The sequence below is a fragment of the Benincasa hispida genome, chromosome 7 (assembly GCF_027475165.1).
Source record: "Benincasa hispida cultivar pf3 chromosome 7, pf3_genome.v1.1, whole genome shotgun sequence".
NCBI lineage: Eukaryota > Viridiplantae > Streptophyta > Magnoliopsida > Cucurbitales > Cucurbitaceae > Benincasa > Benincasa hispida.
In genome coordinates, this window is record NC_143484.1 from 6,868,309 (window position 1) to 6,889,228 (window position 20,920).

Sequence of the window (20,920 nt, forward strand, 5' to 3'; positions counted from 1 at the left end):
TCCATTGCCATTCATTTACATAAGAACTCATTCTCCCATAGCCTTCCTCTAGGAAGCATATATCAAAATCAGAACATAGCTTTTGTAATGGTTACACGACATACCTTGTCCTGTGTTACACATATACAAGCCGAAAACATGCATTAAGTTATTCTCACACCATTTGTTGCTTGAGGAAGTATAATTTCATCATTAATGTCACTGTGCTTTACCTGATCATATATGCATGAGTATTGGAAACCTTAAGTTTACTTAGTCACTCACCGCTCGTCAGACTCTTAATGGTTTGTACGCTTCCCCTAGCTCTTCTTGGCCTGAAAAGATATAATTCCCGATTAAACTACTTAGAATTCTTAGTAAAATACCTCAATTAATTCGTCTTAGCGATACTCACCTTTCCAGCGATACTCAACTCAATTCCTAGTGAGATTTCCCCCTAGAGCGAGATCATTCTTAAAAAATTAGCGTGATTTCCTTATAAGCGAGATCCTCATGCCCAAATCTCGCTATAATTCTCCATGATGATCTGCTTGCTTGTTTTTCACAAGCAGCTGTCTGCTTATGTACCAATTCCTTGTTATAACTTCAAAAATTTATAACTCAAAATCCAGAGCTCTTTTCAAGAAACTTCCTTCTACAAACTTGTTTAGATTTTAGTTAATTCCTTACCTTAAAATTTTAGCCCAGAATTCTTTATAGTTTGGCTTGGAACTTCAAAACTTCACCTCGACCCTGCTTAAACCCGAGATTCTACCTTCTCTTGGTTTTTTTCACTCCTTGTTCTTGTCCTCCTGAAATCTTCCTCCGGCAAGCCAATTTCACAATCTAGACTCTCTCAGCTTTCGAATGGCACCGAATTCACTAGAATTTTCATGTCAATTTCCGAAACCAAGCTTTTGAAGTTCTTCTTCCAAAAACACCTCCCACCGCCTCCCAAGTTCAAGGATTAACGGCCACGTCACCCCCACCTAATATATTTTTCCTTCCCTTCCATCATAATTCCTATGAATAATCATGAATTACTACTTTAATAAAAAATAAGAAAAAAATATATAATATAACATTCCTTTGGCTAAACATGCTTATCTAGGAACCTAGAGTTCGGGGTTTACAATTATCCCTTTCTTAAAAGAAATTTCGTCCTCGAAATTTACCTGATATGTCATTAGAAAAATTAAGGATATCTCTTCCTCATTTGCTCTTCAGGTTCCCAGGTAGCTTCCTCAACTCCATGATTAGGCCATAGCACCTTCACCAAAGGAATCGTCTTATTTTTGAGTACCTGGTCTTTCCTGTCCAAGATCTCGATGGTCTCCTCTTCATAAGATAAATCTTCTTTGAGCTGTACCGGTTGTGTTGCTAGTATGGGCATGGGAATAGGCACGTATTTCCTTGGCATTGACACATGAAATACGTCGTGAATACGAGCTAGCTCCATCGACAACTGCAGCCTATAAGCTGCTGGACCAACCCGTTCCACAATTTCATATGGTCCGATGTATCGTGGACTTAACTTCCCTTTTCTCCCAAACTGGAGAATTCCTTTCCATGGGGATAGCCGGAGAAATACCCGTTCTCCGACTTCAAATTCTAGTTCTCTTCTTCGTTTATCGGCGTAGCCCTTCTGTCTATCGCGAGCCACCTTAAGATTATCTCTGATAAGTTTCACATTCTCTGTTGTTTGTTGAACTAATTCTGGACCCAATAATTGTCGTTCTCCGACTTTATTCCAACATACTGGGGTCCTGCAAGGTCGGTCGTACAATGCTTCATAGGGAGCCATTTCGATACTAGAATGGTAGCTATTGTTGTAGGCAAATTCAATCAACGGTAGGTGCGTATCCCAACTTCCTTTGAATTGTAATACACAAGCTCTTAACATATCTTCTAGTGTCTGTATAGTTCTTTCCGACTGTCCATCTGTTTGCGGATGAAAAGCCGTACTGAAATGCAATTTAGTGCCCATAGCCTTTTTAAACTAGGCTAAAATTTTGAAGCAAACCTCGAGTCCTGGTCTGACACTATCGACACTAGAGCTCCGTATTGACTAATTATCTTATCCACATAAACCTTAGCTAGATGGTCCAGTGTAAAAGTAACTTTTACTAGTATAAACTTGGCCGTCTTGGTTAGTCTATTGACTATTACCCAAATGCCATCAAATCCTGAGGGTGTCTTAGGCAATCTAAATAGAAAGTCCATTGTCACATACTCCCACTTCCACTCAGGCACTGGAAGTGGATTGAGTAATTCTGCTGGTCTTTGTCTCTCAGGTTTTACTTATTGACAAGACTATACATCGGTCCATATGTTCTGCTATGTCTCTCTTTATCCCAGACCACTAGTAAGATTTCTTCAAAGTTCTATACATCTTGGTGCTACTTAGATGCATGGCATAAGCGAAACTATGTGCTTCCTCTAGAATGGCTTGTTTAAGCTGTAGCTTGTTAGGCACACACATTCTCCCCTCCTTTTCCAGTACACTGTCTGTTCCCAATTGAAAGTCAACCCTGATGTCCTTACTTACATCATCGGCAATCTTCTGAAAATCAGGGTTTTCCAACTGATCCCGCTTAAGGTTTTCTACTAAGGTCGACCTTATCTGAAAAGTAGCTATCATTCCTCCTGACGGTTCCACTGATAAGGCGGTTCTGAAATTCCTAAACTCCTGCAATAGCATTTCTCTTATTGAACCAATAATGGCCATGGGTCATGAGGATTTCCTACTTAGTGCATCTGCCACAACATTAGCCTTATCAGGGTGGTACTCGATGGAATAGTCGTAATCTTTAATCAATTCAATCCATCTTCGTTGTCTTAAATTCAACTCTTTTTGATCAAAGATATATTTTAAGCTTTTGTGATCTGTAAATATCTTGCAACGCTCTCCAAATAGGTAATGTCTCCACAACTTCAGAGCCAAAACAACTGTTGCCAACTCCAGATCATGCGTGGGATAAATGCCCTCGTGTTTCTTAAGTTGACGAGAGGCATATGCAATCACTTTCCCATCCTGCATCAACACACATCCCAATCCTTGTCAGGATGCGTCACAATAAATCTCAAATTCCTTACCTGGAATAGGCAAGGTAAGCACTGGTGCTGATACTAGTCTTCGTTTCAGCTCCTGGAAACTATTTTCACACTTCAACAACCATTCAAACCTCACGCCTTTCTTGGTCAGTTCGTCATGGAAGGGCTATCTTAGAAAAACCCTCCACAAACCTCCGATAATAACCTGCCAAACCTAGGAAACAACATATTTCTAAAACAGTCGTGGGTCGTTCCCAATTAACTATTACTTCCGTCTTCTAGGTATCTACACTAATGCCTCTACTGAAACAACATGCCCAAGAAATACTACCCGATCTAACCAAAAATCGCATTTACTGAATTTAGCATACAAGTGCCTATCTCGTAATGTCTGCAATACTATCCTCAGGTGGGAACTATGATCCTCCCTACTACCAGAATACACCAGTATATCATCAATGAATACTATCACGAACTGGTCCAAGTAGGGATGAAATATCCTGTTCATGAGATCCATGAATACCGCAGGGGTATTTGTCAATCCGAATGGCATTACTAGGAATTCATAATGTCCATATCTTGTTCTAAATGCGGTTTTAGGAATATTGGCTTCTCTCACTTTTAGTTGATGATAACCCGATCTTAGGTCTATCTTTGAAAACACTATGGCTCCTCTTAGCTAATCAAACAAATCATCAATGCGTGGTAATGGATATTTGTTCTTAATCGTTACCTTATTCAGCTGCCTATAGTCGATACATAATCTAAGTGTACCGTCTTTCTTCCTCACAAACAATACCGGAGCTCCCCAAGGCGATACACTAGGTCGAATGTATCCCTTGTTAATTAACTCTTGCAGCTGAACCTTTAATTCTTTCAACTCAGTCGGCGCTATTCTATACGGTGCCTGCGATATAGGATTTATTCCTAGAACTAAGTCAATAGTAAACTCCACCTCCCTGTCGGGTGGTAATCCCAATAGTTCTTCAGGAAATACATCCCGAAATTCATTTACCACTAAGATATTTTCTGGGTTCAGCTCTTTCCCTTGAGCAATCATCACATGAGCCAGATAGGCTTTACATCCCTTGCTCAATAGCTTCCGAGCTTTCACCGTCGATATCAAATTCTCCGCGACTAATCGTTTGCTTCCTATCAGCATTGCATCCTAGCCATTTGATTTTTTGAGCACCACCTCCTTCTTGTAACAGTCTACTGAAGCATGATACTTACTTAGAAAATCCATCCCCAGGATAACATCAAACTCTAACAATTCTAAAGGAAGTAAATTAGCATAGAAGTTCTGACCATTAATCAGTACCTCACAATGATTATAGCATCTATCTACTACTATCACATCTCCTAAAGGGGTAAAGATAAATAATTCTTCAGGCATAGGTTCAACCAACCTATCTATACTAGGTGCATACATGGCAGATATAAATGAATGTGTGGCACTAGGATCAAATAAAACATAAGCAGACTGTCCACATAACATAACATTACCGATCACAACATCTGGAGACTCCGCTGCCTCCTGGTGTGTCACGGCATACACTCGCCCCTACTGCTGGGGTCGACCTACAACATTCTTCTGCTTGGCATCACTTGACCCTTCGCCCAGATTTCTAGCACTCTTTGGTTGGTTAACTGTCTGGGAGGTCGGATGTTGTGCTGTTGGAACGTCCTTGTTCATCTGGGGACAGCCCCTCTTGAAATGCCCTGTTTGTCCGCATAGGAAACATGCACCTCTGCCACTATAGCATGCCCCAAAATGCCTCTTGCCACAACTAGGGCATGTCGGTCTCTTGTCTGTGCTGGCTACCGACTCACCAGCTCGTGGCATCTCTGATTGGCTAACTGCACTGGCCGAGGGTCTCGTTTTCCTTTTCTTGGATCCTTGCCAACTGGTTTCCCTGAAATGGCTTCCACTAGTCTAGGTTGCAATTGGAGATTGGAATCCCTTGTCTCTAGGCCCTACTATGGCCTCACTGCCTCTTGGAAACTGCTCAACATCTGCCAAACTCTTCTCGACTCGTATTGCTGTTTCTACTAACTAGTTAAAATCTAGCCAATTAGCCGTAGACGTCACCGGAGTTCTAATTTCTTTCCTCAAACCTTGTTCAAATTTCCTGCATCTATCTCTTTCCTCAGTAATAATTGGCAGAGCATACTGTGATAACTCTGTAAACTTCTGCTCATATTCCGCCACCGACATCGTTCCCTGTGTTAATCTGAGGAACTCATCCGTTTTTACATCCCGGAACGAGCTGGGGTAATACTTATTGTAACGACACGACCCCCTAGGACTTAAGTTAGGCCGTTACTAAAATACATGCATGTATGGCACTTAAAACGACACTTCTTTATGTTGAAATAAATGCTAAATAGACAAGAGAAGTTCAAAAGCCATTTATTAAATGCAATTGTTAAAACAATAATAGGGTACCCATGATTCGTAAAGACTATTAAAAGTATATAAAAAAAAAACAATCCTTCATAATAAGTTTCAAACAGTAAACTAAACATTAAGGGAAAAATAAGGACTCTAAATTTCATGATGCGGAGGTGAAAAAAACTAGTCCCAGTGGCACGATCACGAATTCCGCTGCGCCTTCGCCGGTGCATCTCTACCCTTACCTGAAACATCAACATAAGAAAGAATGAGCATAAAATACTCAGTAAGTAACCCCACCACTGGTCAGGCTAGGCATCTATGTCCTCTAGATACCCACCTATGGCACATATACACACATGAAACAGGTAAGAGACTGAGTCTTATCCTACTGTAGTTAAGTATGCCCACTATCTCTGGTGAATCCCGAAGGAGACACAAACTGGTGAATCCCAAGGAGACATAAACTGATGAATCCCGAAGGAGACACAAACTGGTGAATCCCGAAGGAAACACAAACTGGTGAATCCCAAAGGAAACACAAAACTGGTGAATCCCGAAGGAAACACAAACTGGTGAATCCCGAAGGAAACACAAACTGGTGAATCCCAAAGGAAACACAAAACTGGTGAGCATTTAACTAATCAGTGAAGACATTTACACAGTCTCAACATTAAAAAAATCAACACCATACGAATCTATAACATACATGTAATCCTCGATACGTGGCTCTACCACATGCACATAATCCTCAACAACATATTCTACAACATTTATAGATACCTTAACATCGTAGTTCCACAACATACAAGTATGTCTCAACATCAGCAGATCAGATACCAATATATGGAAACACATACCACCTCATACTAACAATCAAGTGCCTAGGTGTATATGTAAACAAATTAGAACTCGTGTCAGAACATACTTTGATTCAGGTCATACTATTAATCAACATGCTAACATTTACTATAACATACACTCATCATGCTAGCATACAACTAAAGCCTGGCCCATGCGCAGTTCCAGTGGTAAGATTACTTACCTCAAAATTAAATCCAAATAAACCCAAGCAAGTTTATCTTCTTCTTTCCAAGCAAGACCTTGAAGTAACACCGTAATTGTGGCATGGTCCAAAATTAATTTTAAAAACCCAATTTTGTTGGCTAACCAACTGAAACAAAAATCAATCCTTTGTAACGCCAGACAACACATTTCGACCTTAATATTCCTCCAAAGCTCGAATCTATGGTCCAAACATAATGGGTAAGCATTAAACAAAACCAACAATTTGATTAGCATTCAAATGAAAACCCACACACTTACAAAATCTTATCAAAATCGACGGCGATGACACTGAACTGACGGCAACGACGTGCAAGACCGAGTGGACGAATGACTCTCGGTGAAACAGGGCAGAGGATTGGCTCACGACGGGAGTTTCAACGGCTGGGCTGGGTCGTTCGGCTTCAGACCTTGGCAGACAGTGCAGCGCGGATGCGAATCTGACTGGCTGGGCGAGATCGACGTGCGGAGAGGTGCGCGACAGAGGAGATCTGGACGGTCGTTGCTTGCTGACGAGATCGAGCTGACCTACGCGAATGACGGCCCACGAACGAATTATCGACGAACTGGTGGCAGCTCAATCGGACGCACGGTACTGACTGGAGAGGAGATGGTCGGCAGCTGCTAGAGCACACAGAGAATTTCTTCACGTTGGGGGGGGGGGGTGGGGGGGAAGAAGAAGAAGAAGGGAGAGAAAATAGTTTTTTTTTTTTAATTTCTTTTTGAAGGAAAAAGGTTATTTTAGTAAAAGAAATATAATATAATAAAATTTTCTTTTCTTTATTCCATTATATTCTATTTCACTTTTATTTTAACCTTTCGCTCATTACACAAATATATCTAAATATATATATATTCTTAAAACTCTTCCCCTTTTCTCTTGAAATTTCAAAATCAAAATCAAATTAATTTCCCTAATATAAATTTAAATTCTCGACATTAACTTAAAATTAAATTAATGTGACATAAATCAAAATCTCCCCTTTAAACAAAACTGAACTTCGAAATTAACAAAATTGTCCTCGAATTTTATGAAAATACAGAATTTGAATAATGAAAAACTTGGGATGTTACATTCTTGCCTCCTTAAAGAAATTTCGTCCTCGAAAGTTCATTCCTGAAAAAGCTCTGGTTACGGGCCCTCATCTCTTCCTCTCGCTTCGAAGTAGTCTTCTTGAACTGGTGATTCTACCAAAGGACTTTCACAAATGCAATCTCCCTACGGCGCAATGTCTTTACCTCTCTGGTGAGAATCTCTACAGGTTTCTCCTCGTAGCTCAAGTTTTCATTCAATTGCAAAGGCTCAAAGTCAACTACATGGGATAGATCTGTCACATACTTTCTCGACATCGAAACATAACAGACATTATGAACTGAAGACAGCGATGAAGGCAATGCAAATTAGTAAGCTACGGGGCCAATTCGTTTCAAGATCTTGAAAGGCCCAATGCATCATGAACTCAACTTCCTTTTCCTACCAAACCTCGGAACACCTTATCACCAGTCTCAAATTCTAGGTCCTTACATCTCACGTCAGCATAGATTTTCTATCTACCCTGAGCTGTTTGCATATGTGCTCAGATCTGCTATATTGCCCCATTTGTCGTCTACACTAACTCAAGTCCTAGCAACTTCCATTCACCAACTTCATCCTAACATGCATGAGACTTGCAACTCTTTTCATATAAGGCCTCAAATGGCGACATGCTAATACTAGTATGGTGACTAATAATATAAGCAAACTTTATTAGATGCAAATGAGAGTCCCAACTCCTCAAAAACTCCACCCACACGCCCATAACATACTCTCAAATTTTTGGTTCGAACATTTTGTTTGACCATCAATCTATGGGTGAAAAGCTATAATAAATTCTAACTGGGATCCAACACCTTTTGGGAGACTCTTCCAAAAATGGATGTAAAACATGGGTCGTCTTTGACATAGCTGAAACTAGCATCAAAGAGGTGTGACAACCCATTCCATACATAACTATGAAATTTAAGATGCTGAAAACCAACAATACTTTAACACGTTCAAGCTAAGAACTATGAAAACTATCATAAGCTTAAGAAATTCTTATCCACTAAAAACATATATCTGAACTTACCATTCTGTCACAGAGAAAACTTCATAGGTGTAACGGAGAAACTGGTCATACGATATAATGTGTCATCTGAAGATATGTACTAGAGCAAATCTGGTCAACTAAAAACTACTTCTACTCTAGAAGCGCTGATTGTGATGTCTTTCTTAGGGTCTACATGTCTAAGAATAACTCTATCTAATTAAGCCTCACATTCATGAGAAACTCATCATAAGGCTCTATACATGTCTTTCTTAGAGATGTGCCGGCGATGGCGCAGCAGAATTCGTGATCGTGCCACTGGGACTAGTTTTTTTCGCTTCCGCATCATGAAATTTAGAGTCCTTATTTTTCCCTTAATGTTTAGTTTTACTGTTTGAAACTTATTATGAAGGATTGTTTGTTTTTTTTAATACTTTTAATAGTCCTTACGAATCATGGATACCCTATTATTGTTTTAACAATTGCATTTAATAAATGGCTTTTGAACTTCTCTTGTCTATTTAGCATTTATTTCAACATAAAGGAGTGTCGTTTTAAGTGCCATGCATGCATGTATTTTAGTAACGGCCTAACTTAAGTCCTAGGGGGTCGGGTCATTACAGATGGTATCAAAGTAGAACCTCTCCCAATAAGATGTGGTTCGGGGACGAACCAAGCGGAAGCTGGTGGGCATGTAACGACCCGAGTTTAGGAGAGGTACATGAATGAACCAGTATCACATCCGAATGAGAGGGATCTTGAAGACATGAAAGTATGGTTAAAAGAAAGGCTTAAAAGAATTGAAAGTTACTACTTATACCAACTAGGTGCACCTTCCTTTTCGTTGGCTCAATCATAAGAACTCCAAAGTTAAGCGTGCTTAGCTTAGAGCAATCCTATGTTGGGTAACCTCCTGGGAATTTTCCTAGGATGAATGTAAATGAGAATAAAGCATGTTGAAAGGACTCGTAGCTTCAGCTGGATCTGTTGTACCTGAAAATGGCACAGCCCCTAGGGCTTTAAACCTCTGTGAATCTGCCTTTGCTTAGGGAGTACTAGACTCTCCCTCGGACATCTTTTCCTAACCCATTGGATCATTCACCTTCTTTTTCCTACCCGGTGTGATCTTTCTAACCTCCGGGCCTCTAATGGTAGGGTCAGTATTCCTGCCACCTGTCTGCCACTTTGCCTCGACATTTCACCTAATACAATGTACACATGTTAGGGACTTAGGCTTATGCATAAACTTCCCTCTCATTCCCAAAACCTTATGCTCTGATACCAACTTGTCACACCCCCTTCTAGATTACCCTCCTAATCTAAAAGAGGATATGAACGTGGTAGTTGCTAGCCCCGCTGCCAGCACCAACCACCAAAGCTCTCTAATCTAAATTTCAACCTGCTAAATATTAATAATGTGTGAATATGGTATGCCTCCTTAAAAGGACAACAAAATATAATATAAACACATGCGTACAGCTATGATATAACATCTAAGGGGAGAAACATTCAGGAATGGTCCAAACATCTCTAACAGAGCCCTAGTCCCTCACAAAACATGTGTACATAAACAGATCATCAACCTAAGTCCTCTTATTAAGCCGAGTCTTTAGGTGGCAAGAAGCAGTAGGATCAACCTTGAGGAATCTGACCACTACCTGGAAAAGGAGAACACAGAAACTTGGTGAGCTAAAAGTCCAATGAGTGACTTTAGAATTGTAAAGCAATAAGCATAGCAATACTATAAACATGTAAATATACAAACGAGTAAACTCAAGCAATTGTCTCTAAATGTAGCTTTAAGCCATTCTTAGTCATCATTAAACATTATTATTCCCTAGTTGAGAACGAGCCTAAATGCTCTAGCTCTCAAACGTTTATTATCGGCCAAGAGACCCATACTTCGGTCTCTCATTTATAACTGCCTACGTGCACGTGGCCATACTAAGTACTATCATATCTTAGGTACTTCTGCTTAGATACCTTCTCAAATTTTTCCTTCAGTATCGAGCTACTAAGATACCTTCTCAAACGTCCTTCGGTATCAAATTGGCCAGATACCTTCTCAAATGTCCTTCGGTATCAAATTGGCCAGATACCCTCTGAAATGTCCTTTGGTATCAAATTGGCCAGGTACTTTCTCAAATGTCCTTTGGTACCAAATTGGTTAGATACCTTCTCAAATGTCTTTCGGTATCAAATGTGTATTTTGTAACATCAAATTAAGTTCCATTGCCTAGTATTTACACAAGAACTGTTCCATTGCCACTCATTTACACAAGACCTCATTCTTCCATAGCCTTCCTCTAGGAAGCATATATCAAAATCAGACTATAGCTTTTGTAATGGTTACACGACATACCTTGGCCTGTGTTACACACATACAAGCTGGAAACATGCATTAAGTTATTCTCCCACCATTTGTTGCTTGAGGAAGTATAATTTCATCATTAATGTCATTGTGCTTTACCCGATCATATATGCATGAGTATTGGAAACCTTAAGTTTACTTAGTCACTCACCGCTCGTCAGACTCTTAATGGTTTATACGCTTCCCCTAGCTCTTCTTGGCCTAAAAAGATATAATTCTTGATTAAACTACTTAGAATTCTTAGTAAAATACCTCAATTAATTCGTTTATTAAAAGAACTTTCTTCAACACAGACAGCTTTACTAGCGAGATCCCCCTGAGCGAGGTCCCCTTGAGCGATGCTAGCGAGATCCCCCTGAGTGATGCTAGCGAGATCCTCTAGAACGATACTAGTGGGATCCTCTAGAGCGAGATCAAGCTTTTCCTGTCAAATTTTCATCTTAGCGATACTCACCTTACCAGCGATACCCAGCCAAATTCCTAGCGAGATTTCCTCTAGAGCGAGATTATTCTTACAAAATCAGCGAGATTTCCTTTATAAGTGAGATCCTCATGCCCAAATCTCGCTATAATTCTCCACAATGAACTCCTTGCTTGTTCTTCACAAGCAGCTGTCTGCTTATGCACCAATTCCCTGTTATAACTTCAAAAATTCATAACTCAAAATCCAGAGCTCTTTTCAAGAAACTTTCTTCTACAAACTTGTTTAGATTTTAGTTAACTTCCTTAGCTTAGAATTTCAGCCCAGAATTCCTTATAGTTTGGCTTGGAACTTCAAAAATTCACCTCAACCCTGCTTAAACCCGAGATTCTACCTTCTCTTGGTTTTCTTCACTCCTTGTTCTTCTCCTCCTGAAATCTTCCTCCGGCAAGCCAATTTCACAACCTAGACTCTCTCAGCTTTCGAATGGCACCGAATTCACTAGAATTTTCATGTCAACTGCCGAAACCAAGCTTTTGAAGTTCTTCTTCCAAAAACACCTCCCACCACCTCCCAAGTTCAAGGATTAACTGCCACGTCACCCCCACCTAATATGTTTTTCCTTCCCTTCCATCATAATTCCTATGAATAACCATGAATTACTACTTTAATAAAAATAAGAAAAAAAATATATAATATAACATTCCTTTGGCTAAACATGCTTATCTAGGAATATAGAGTACGGGGTTTACAATACGTTTCATATCGAATTGGTTGTACGTGTAGAAAGTATACCTAATTCGAGTATTTGATGTGTTTCTTAATATGATTGAATGAACTTTATGGTCATGCTCATCCTCAAATCCTTCTCATGGCCCCTCCACCAATTATTCACAAAACTTTCTCCCTGGTAGCACAACAAGATCACAACATAAATATGATTTTTTTTTGCAAAATTTAGCAAGCACTCTTTTTGTTCATAAACCTAATAGTTCTCAGTGAAATCAACAATCTACTGCACAACGGAAGAAGAACAATGGATATGTTCTCATTGTGGGATTCAAGGCCACACACTTGAAAAATGTTACACAGTACATGGTTATCCTCAAGAATTAAAATACAAATGCCAACATCGTCGCAACATCAAAATCCAATGATTTCTCTTCTGTAAGTCCTTCATCCGGCAGTGGCTTATCTAAAGACAGTCTTACTCAATGCCATGACACTTTGAGTCTTTGACAATGCTTCAATCAAAACTTGTAGCTGTTAAGATTGAAGTTGATGTTGCCAATGTACATATTGTAAATATTTGTAAAAGTTCCATTTTAAATGATTGTTTGGATAATAGATTCAGAAGCATCAACACATATTTGCCTAATAATTCTCGTATATCAGTACTTTGTTGGAACTATTATTTTGTTTGGATCCTTTACTGTACAACATGCTCTCTTTGTGTGTAGATTCCAATATAACGTATTATCTAAGGGGTGTTCGTGGTTGGATTGGGTTGAGACATTTTTTAGACCTAACCTAATTGTTTGGGTTGTAAGTTTCGTCAATCTAAATAACCTTTGTTAAATAATGAACCTATCCCAACCTAACCATGAAACATTTGGGCTGATTTGATTTAGGTTACTCGGATCATTAATTTTTATTTTTGTTCTAAAATAAGTAAAATGTTGATATGTAAAAAAAAATTATTTATTTATTTTCATATATTAAGTTAAGATTAACAACTCAATTTTAATTTATATCATGAAAAGTTTCTAAAGTTCTAAAAGATTATTTTTAGGAGTTGTTGGAGAATAAATTATCCAAAAAATTATGAAATTAAATAAAATTATGTGTGTATGTATATATATATATATATATTTACTTTTTAAAATTAATAATAAGTTTGGGTTACTTCGGGTTGGTTTGGGTTCTTTTAGGTGAACTCATGAACCAACCCAACCGTAGAATTTTAATTTATTTGAACCCAACCCAATCCAAATGAGTAGATGTCACACCCTGCCCCGAGCCCGCACTCCTGAGCCCGAGGAGAGGCGTGAGGGACTGTAGATACCACCCTTTTGTGATATCTACTGTCCAATTGAACCTCTTTACTACACTCAATAAACTTTAAGTCAAGGACATAACAACAATTGATTCAGTAGGCTCATTTTATAATACAGCAATGTAATGTTTATATAACTCTAAGACTTAACTAGAAAGTTTACAACAACCACTCTTAAAACCCTCGGAAGTGTGACGGTGGCATGTGGTAGACCTTGACCTTAGCAACACCCTGGAACTCCTCACCTTTCGCTACCTGGGAAGAAAACATGAAAGAAAAGAATGAGCTTCACAAAGCTCAGTGAGTGGTAAGCAACTTCTAGAGTATATTTCAACTCATAAATAACAAGCGTATCATAAATATGAGGTTACATTCAAACCTCAGCTTCGAATGGGTCTATTCTCAACTTTATCTACACGCACAATAGATAGCTAAACTGATAACTAATTAGAATGAGTATGTTACCTACCTACACACACAGGATAGATAGTTAACTGTTACTAAACATAAACGCTTACTCTTTTGCGTTCCCTTTTGTTCCCAATATCTCCTATGTGCACATAGCTCCCCGTTCATGGGCTCAGAAGCTAGGCCCGTCGGCCCTCTGACCATCCCATACGAGGATCCTCCCACAGGCTCAGGAACTAGTCCTCTCGGTCCCCTACCATCTCGTGAGGTTAACTTTCGGGCTCAAGAACTAGGTCTATTGACCCCTTGACCATCCCGATCACATAATCTCATTCTCATGCTAGATACTCATTCATAACATAAGCATATACAACTTAATCTAAAATATATGCTTAAGACTTAAAGGAAAGTACCACTCACCTTGGTAAGGTAGGAATCTTTCTCTTAGAAGTTTCTTGATCTTCCCGGGCTCCTCTTTTGAACCCTAAATTCCAGATTCAACTTAAAGCTCAGATAACTCATAGTTTTAGGCTTTATCTTGAGTTACTTCCTTCTAAAACTATGCTCTAAAATGTCTCAGAAAGATTACCTCAAAATATTAGCCTAGAACTTTTTGTGGTTTGGCTGGAATCTTCAAAACATCAAGACTAGCCCAAGCTTACTCGACAGCTCGACTCTTCTGTCTTTTCCGCATTCTCCAGCCCGATTCCTTAGAGCTTCTTCTTTGGCAGCCCTACAATGAAAACTCGACTCTCCTAGGTTTTAGGTGGCTTTGAAATCACTCCAAACACACGAGTATTCTGGGAGAACTTTTCATCCCAAGTTGATGCTACTTCCAGACCACTATCCGACAGCATCACCTCTTATTGGAACCTCATGACTGATGCATGGTTTTGCTACCAACGCATTCGTTCTTCCATCAACGCATAGTCTCCTCCCAATTAGTCCTCATATACTCTTTCTAATGTCCTTTTGAAGAGAACTCGAGTTATGATCTAAAGAGAAGTCCTTGACCCTATTTATAGGCATTCAAAATCTCTCAAAGGCCGACACCTCCTACTTGGCCGCATGTCCGCATGCCCATGTGTCCTTTCCTTATACTATTAACGCAATTTTACGTCATCGCAACCCAAGGTGTCCTCTTCCCCTTTTACCAACGCATAGGCCTTACATTTGCATGTCTCCTTGTGCATCCACCTTATTTGCTTAAGGCCTAAGATTTCATCCCAACAAGCCACATGTCTGGATGACGTCCTTGAATGCGTCCATCCAATCTCATATGCGTTCATCCAACGTCATATGCGTCCATCCATCTTCATTGCTAGATGCTCGTAAGGCTCCTCCTTGGCCGCATGCCCTTCACTGCATGGCTTACCTTTGCCCTATGCGCTCAACTAGGATTATGACCAACCCTCTTTTACCGCATACTATTTGCTCAAGCCTTGTCCTATGCGTCCACATGCCTCAGATGTCCTTGGCACATAGCACATCACCAACGCATAACAACCTTTGGGTCAACCTAGTTCTTAACTCAATGCCTCATGGTATAACTTACCATCGCCTAGGCTCTTGCTAATGCATCCCTTATGACCAACGCATATATGTCCTTGTTGCTTGTCAACATCCATAGTCTTTTGCTCAAGACCAATGCAACTAACCTCATAAACCTTATTACCGCAAGCCTTAGCAACAGAAGGAAAATTCACCATGCATCCACCATAGCTTGTCTCCTCGCCTAGCTCATCGTTTAGCAAGGCCGCTACATAGCACCATCGCATAGTGTTGCCGCATACCATCGCGTAGCATCGCCGCATACCATTGTGTAGCATCGTCGCATACCATTGTGTAGAATCGCCGCATTCATCGCGTAGCATCGCCGCATACACGATCAACCCACGCACGCATGTCTAGTGCCTTGCGCCTATGTCCGCACAACTTGAGGCTACCGCATGCTCTACTAACCTCCCAAGACATTTGGCTGCCGCATGCCTATCCCCGCATAGCCTTTCCTCTCGGCCATACTATAGCCTCTTTCAACGCCCAAATAACCTCTTAAATGTTCATGGCCAATGCATGGCACCACACCAACGCTTAGCACAAGGCCATACATGGTCAAATACTTTTCCCTAGCGATGCATAGTTCCTTTTTGGATTCATACTTAACCAAATTTTCACTAGTTAAGGCTTATCTCAAAGCTACTAAACAATCTTATTTAAACACTTAGAATTTTCCTTCTCTTTAACATATGATTTAACTTCCACTTAGTTAATTCCCTTAATCAGATGCTTAAGTAGGGAAAATGAAAATCCGGGTTTCACAGTAGATCACTCAACTTAACTTGACCCAACTTAAATTGTGTAAGTTGGGTTGGGTTGATTAGATTTTTCAAGTTATCAGATTTTTTTGAACACTCCAATTATCGATCCATGTATTAATCTCCAACAATGCTATTTTTACTAGCTTTTCCACTGTACTTGTGATATTCAGGAAAAGTGCACTTCAAGGATTATTCAATTATAAACCATTAAAGACAATGGATAACTTAATGGTTTATACATTCTAGAGAATTCTTTTTTATAGAAAATATCACTATATTTGTGTATTTATGTACATCTGAAAGGTAAAATACAAGTGGTATTTATATACAAAAGAATACCAAACAAATAGATACAAGAAAACCTCTACAACCCATATATTCTAGTCTACAAAAACATAACAACTTAACTATACCAACAAACTAAACCCACAATTATTAACATCCCCCTCGAACTCAAGACGGTAGAGTAGAGACCAACTTGAGTTTGCAAGATAACTGACTAAAGTGTACAAAGGAGAGTACTTTAATGAAGATGTCAGTCGGTTGCTCGGTCGTAGATATGGCTTGAAGGCATAAGGTGGAACTTTGAAGATGATGACGAATAAAATGGCAATCAATCTTGATGTGATTTGTCCATTCATGGAAAATATCATTATGAGCAATCTGAATAGCACTATGATTGTCATAATGAAGAATAGTGGTAGAGGCATGGAGAGCCCCCATGTCAGCCAAGAGTCAACAAAGCCATAAGACCTCTGAAATAGCATCAACAAGCGCATGATATTTCGACTCTATGCTGAAACGAGAAACAACAGTTTGTTTCTTACTCCGTTAGGAGATGAGAGAATCACACAAATAAAAACAGTAACATGTGGTGGATCGTTTATTAGTAAGATCACCTATCTAGTTAACATCAGAATAGTTGGAGAGAACCAAAGAGAACTGAAAAGAGAACTGAAGACCATGTCCTAGGGTGCCTTTAACATAATGTAGAATATGGAGTACATCAACGAAATGAATAGTGCGAGGAGCAGACATGAGTTGATTTATAACATGGACTGCATAGGCAATGTCTAGACGTGTCACAATTAAGTAGATGAGACTGGCAACAAGTTGCCTATACAAAGTTGGATCCTCGAGAGGAACACCATCAAAAGAAGTTAGGTGAACATTTGAGTCCAATGGTGTTGGTACAGTGGCTGATGGAGTAAAGAAGCATAAAGTGGAAGCCAACAGAATCATTAAGCACTCCAATTACACTTAATTTGAGTTCAAAGAATGTTGAAAAATAGTTCCGCATATTTGGATTTGAGAAATATACAACCTTTGTTGATTTCTTCTTGATTCTTGTTGAACTCCACGAATTTGATCTCCAAATCCTTAGTAGACCACCAAGAGGAGCTTCTCTACTATCCCCAACCTTGGGTTGAGTGGTGAAAACTTTAAATTGAGATGGATTAAGGTTGGGATTGGAGACGGTTTGAGAGAGTTCCAAACAATTCTCAGAATTTCAAATAATTCAACATGCATCCATCTCCAATTTCTGAAATTGAAGTATTTATTCTATAAACACATGCAAACATTAAGTTATCAGTCAATTTGACACTTCAAAAGGAAATAACATAGTGGGCTAGGTGTTGATTTTGGGATTAATCCATTAATAACATCAAATGTTGGATAATTCCACTATTTGCAATTTCAAAATATAATTTAATTCAAGTTTCCACTTAATTAAATTAAACTAAAATTCAATTTTCTTAATTTGAAAAATATTTAATTTAAATAATAAATTAAATAAATTAAATAAATTGAATTAATTAATTAAATAATAATTTAATATCAAATATTAAATTAATAAAACACCTAATTCAAACATAAATCCCTATTCATGTAATCAGTATTTAAATCAATAATTAAAAATTCTAAACTCTCCAATTACATTTAATTTCAATAAATTTAAACGTTTAATTATATTGAATATAATTATCCAAACCCTAAAATTCGGATTTGAACACTTCAAATTCGCTCAATTTTCTAATTCAAGGTTTAATCTTTTACGAGGTAGTAGAGGAACCTTATGGACCTACAGATCATGAGCTCCAACGATTTGAGATTAATCGGTTAAACTCTTTAACTCGCATTAATCAATATTCATTAACCATCGAGACATACCACTATAGCTCGATGGTTGCTAAATATATTTATGTCTACTTGATTTAACTATAATCAATAAGTCCATCCTTCACAGGTCGTTCTTATTTACAGCTAGGTCAATATTACCATTTGACCCCTGTAAATACATCTTGCTCCTTAAACTCCCACTGATCCTCTATTGAACAATTGGTTTATAATCCAACTAATAAACCATGTCCCTCTCGGCCATGAAAGGGCAGGCCCTTTATTCAAGACTAGGATTCAGTACTTAAGGGAACAACCTATCTGCTAACCCTAAAATGGGTAGGAGTGAATTTCGTCTTGTAAGACCATATCCCCATTATCTATCTGGTCTTATCCCAAAATGGGAGGCTTGTTGAGCAGTACTGTTGAACTACTCTCACCTATACAGATCAAAGAATAATCCCGAATAAACAGGAGTTCGTAGTTAGCTCAGGATTAAGATCGAGTTACTCTAGGCCATCGAATTGAAATAATAAGTTTTAACAGTAAGCAGTCGTTATAAAGAAAAGTGACTATTTCTAGGTCCCATTTTATACAAATATTTTTTTGCATAGGATGCCCCCACTCGCATATCTCCACATGAATGATTTTAGGATCACATCGTTTGTATTAGTATACAAAGTAGGCCGCATCCATAGTGTCTCCAGGACGAGGTACCCAATCTCATCCATATATTTATAGATGTTTTTGGCTATACACTATAACTAAATTGTTGGGATTAGAGGATTTAGAAATTTTGAAAAGATGTTTAGAATTTGAGAGGGAAAAAGAGATATGTATATATACACATATTTAGTTGAAATCCAATTGGTCATTGGATTTTAGGTTTTTATATATGTTTATATAGATAATAGGGGGTAAGTTCAAGAATAGTGTATTTTTTGAAAGTAATAACAAAAATAGGGTATATAAGAAAGAAATTACAAAAGTAAAGTGGAGGGAAAAAGTATTGACAAAAATATCGTAGCAAAATCGTGTACTCGGTACACGATTTTTATGTCAGCTAACAAACTCGTGGACGGGGTCCACGAGTTTCCATATTTTTATTATTTTATTACTTTTATTATTTTTTATTGCTTTTTGATTTAAGTGAATATAAAGGGGAACAAATCTATTTGAATTTCACTGTAAAATAAATCTATTTGAATTTGAATTTCACTGTAAAACAAATCTATTTGAATTTCATTGTAAAATAAATCTATGTGAATGAGAGGTAGAGACACGACAACCATTGACGCTAGTAAAATGCAGGGAAAAATAGATAAAATGGTGAAGATGTCTTCATTATAACTCGAAGCTCGACCGCAAGGGTAACCTCAGCCAATGAAAACTTATGCGATCATGCTATACACACTCGACGCAGATGCATGTGATGCGTAATAGCAAAAGGAACTTATTCCCAAGTCTCCATTCTTGCTTATGAAATCTTAATCTAGCTCTCTCAAGCCTCGATTCTAACCTAGCTTTCTCAAGTCTTAGGTTCTTTCTTTAGTCTCTCTCTCGAGTAGCTCTAAAGGGGTGATGAACGCATACATAAGACAAGGTAATCACATAGACCTAGTTGACGTAAGATTATTCCCATCTCTAGTGAACACTTGCTCACATTGCTTAATGCGACCAACCACTTACCCTCCCGGGTAGTTAGTTGTTACTGATTCTACCCATAGATAAGCATTGCATCCGCTTATAGATAAGCGTTGCTACAACTTCACACTAAGAAAATAAGGTTTTCTCACAATACTCATGCAACGCACACCTCCCAGTGGTTTCTACATGCTTCATATCCCTAATCCTCATGATTAAGTATGCGATACTTTAACAGTCTCGCTAAGTGATGCAACGGAAGTTAAGGATGCTAAGTAAATGAAGATGGAGATAGAATCGAAGGAAATATAGAAATGCATTGATCACAAAATGTATTAATTCCTTAAGCCAAAATGTAATACAATATAAGGAAAGAAGAGAAATGGAAGGACCAGCTGGAAGTAATGTCTTGCTTCCAGCAGATGGGTGTCAAGATTGCTAGTGGTGCCATGGATGGGCGGTGGAGCAGACTCTCTCGAGCTCTAACTCCGGCGAAGGCTCCGGTCGTCACTCGGAATGGATGAAGGAGATGAAGAACTCTCAAGCTATCTTCTCATGCTTTGGTCTGGATCACAAGGATTCGCCCTCAGGCAGGGAGCTGATCTGAAATTTCGCTCAACAACCTCTATTTATAGAGCTTGATCACCGACAACATTAATGGACCTGCTCTGATTCTGACATTCGCGGTGCGATGGTCCTTTTCTGAATCTCTGTTGCCAACGGCATGGTAGGTGAAATTTCAACATCATATTTTGATACTCTCAAGGTATGCGTTCATGTTCGCATTCCACCAACCTTGCGTTCAACCCTCTGCGATCTCCTTGTGATGACTGCATTCACTCGACGCTGCAACTTCTCTGCGATGACCGCATTCGCTTGACGACCGCGGCTTCTATGAAATGGACGCATGCGGTTGATGGCCGCAACATCCATGCATCGGATGTATGCATTCACCTCCGCGATGGAGAGATTCCCCATATGCGGTCGTCTTTGCGATAGCCCGGCTTCCGCGTATGTGTCTGCTT

At 39.0% G+C, this 20,920-nt stretch overlaps 2 protein-coding genes across 2 annotated transcripts; both read right to left on the bottom strand.

The window, feature by feature from the left end:
• Positions 1 to 1,174: 1,174 nt before the first annotated feature.
• On the bottom strand, positions 1,175 to 1,783 carry LOC120081632 (uncharacterized). Its single transcript, XM_039036668.1, has one exon. It carries the CDS (start codon positions 1,781 to 1,783, stop codon positions 1,175 to 1,177), a length of 609 nt encoding a protein of 202 aa, XP_038892596.1.
• A 558-nt stretch (positions 1,784 to 2,341) lies between these two features.
• On the bottom strand, positions 2,342 to 2,707 carry LOC150034883 (uncharacterized). Its single transcript, XM_090315164.1, has one exon. It carries the CDS (start codon positions 2,705 to 2,707, stop codon positions 2,342 to 2,344), a length of 366 nt encoding a protein of 121 aa, XP_090171290.1.
• Between the last annotated feature and the right edge of the window lie 18,213 nt (positions 2,708 to 20,920).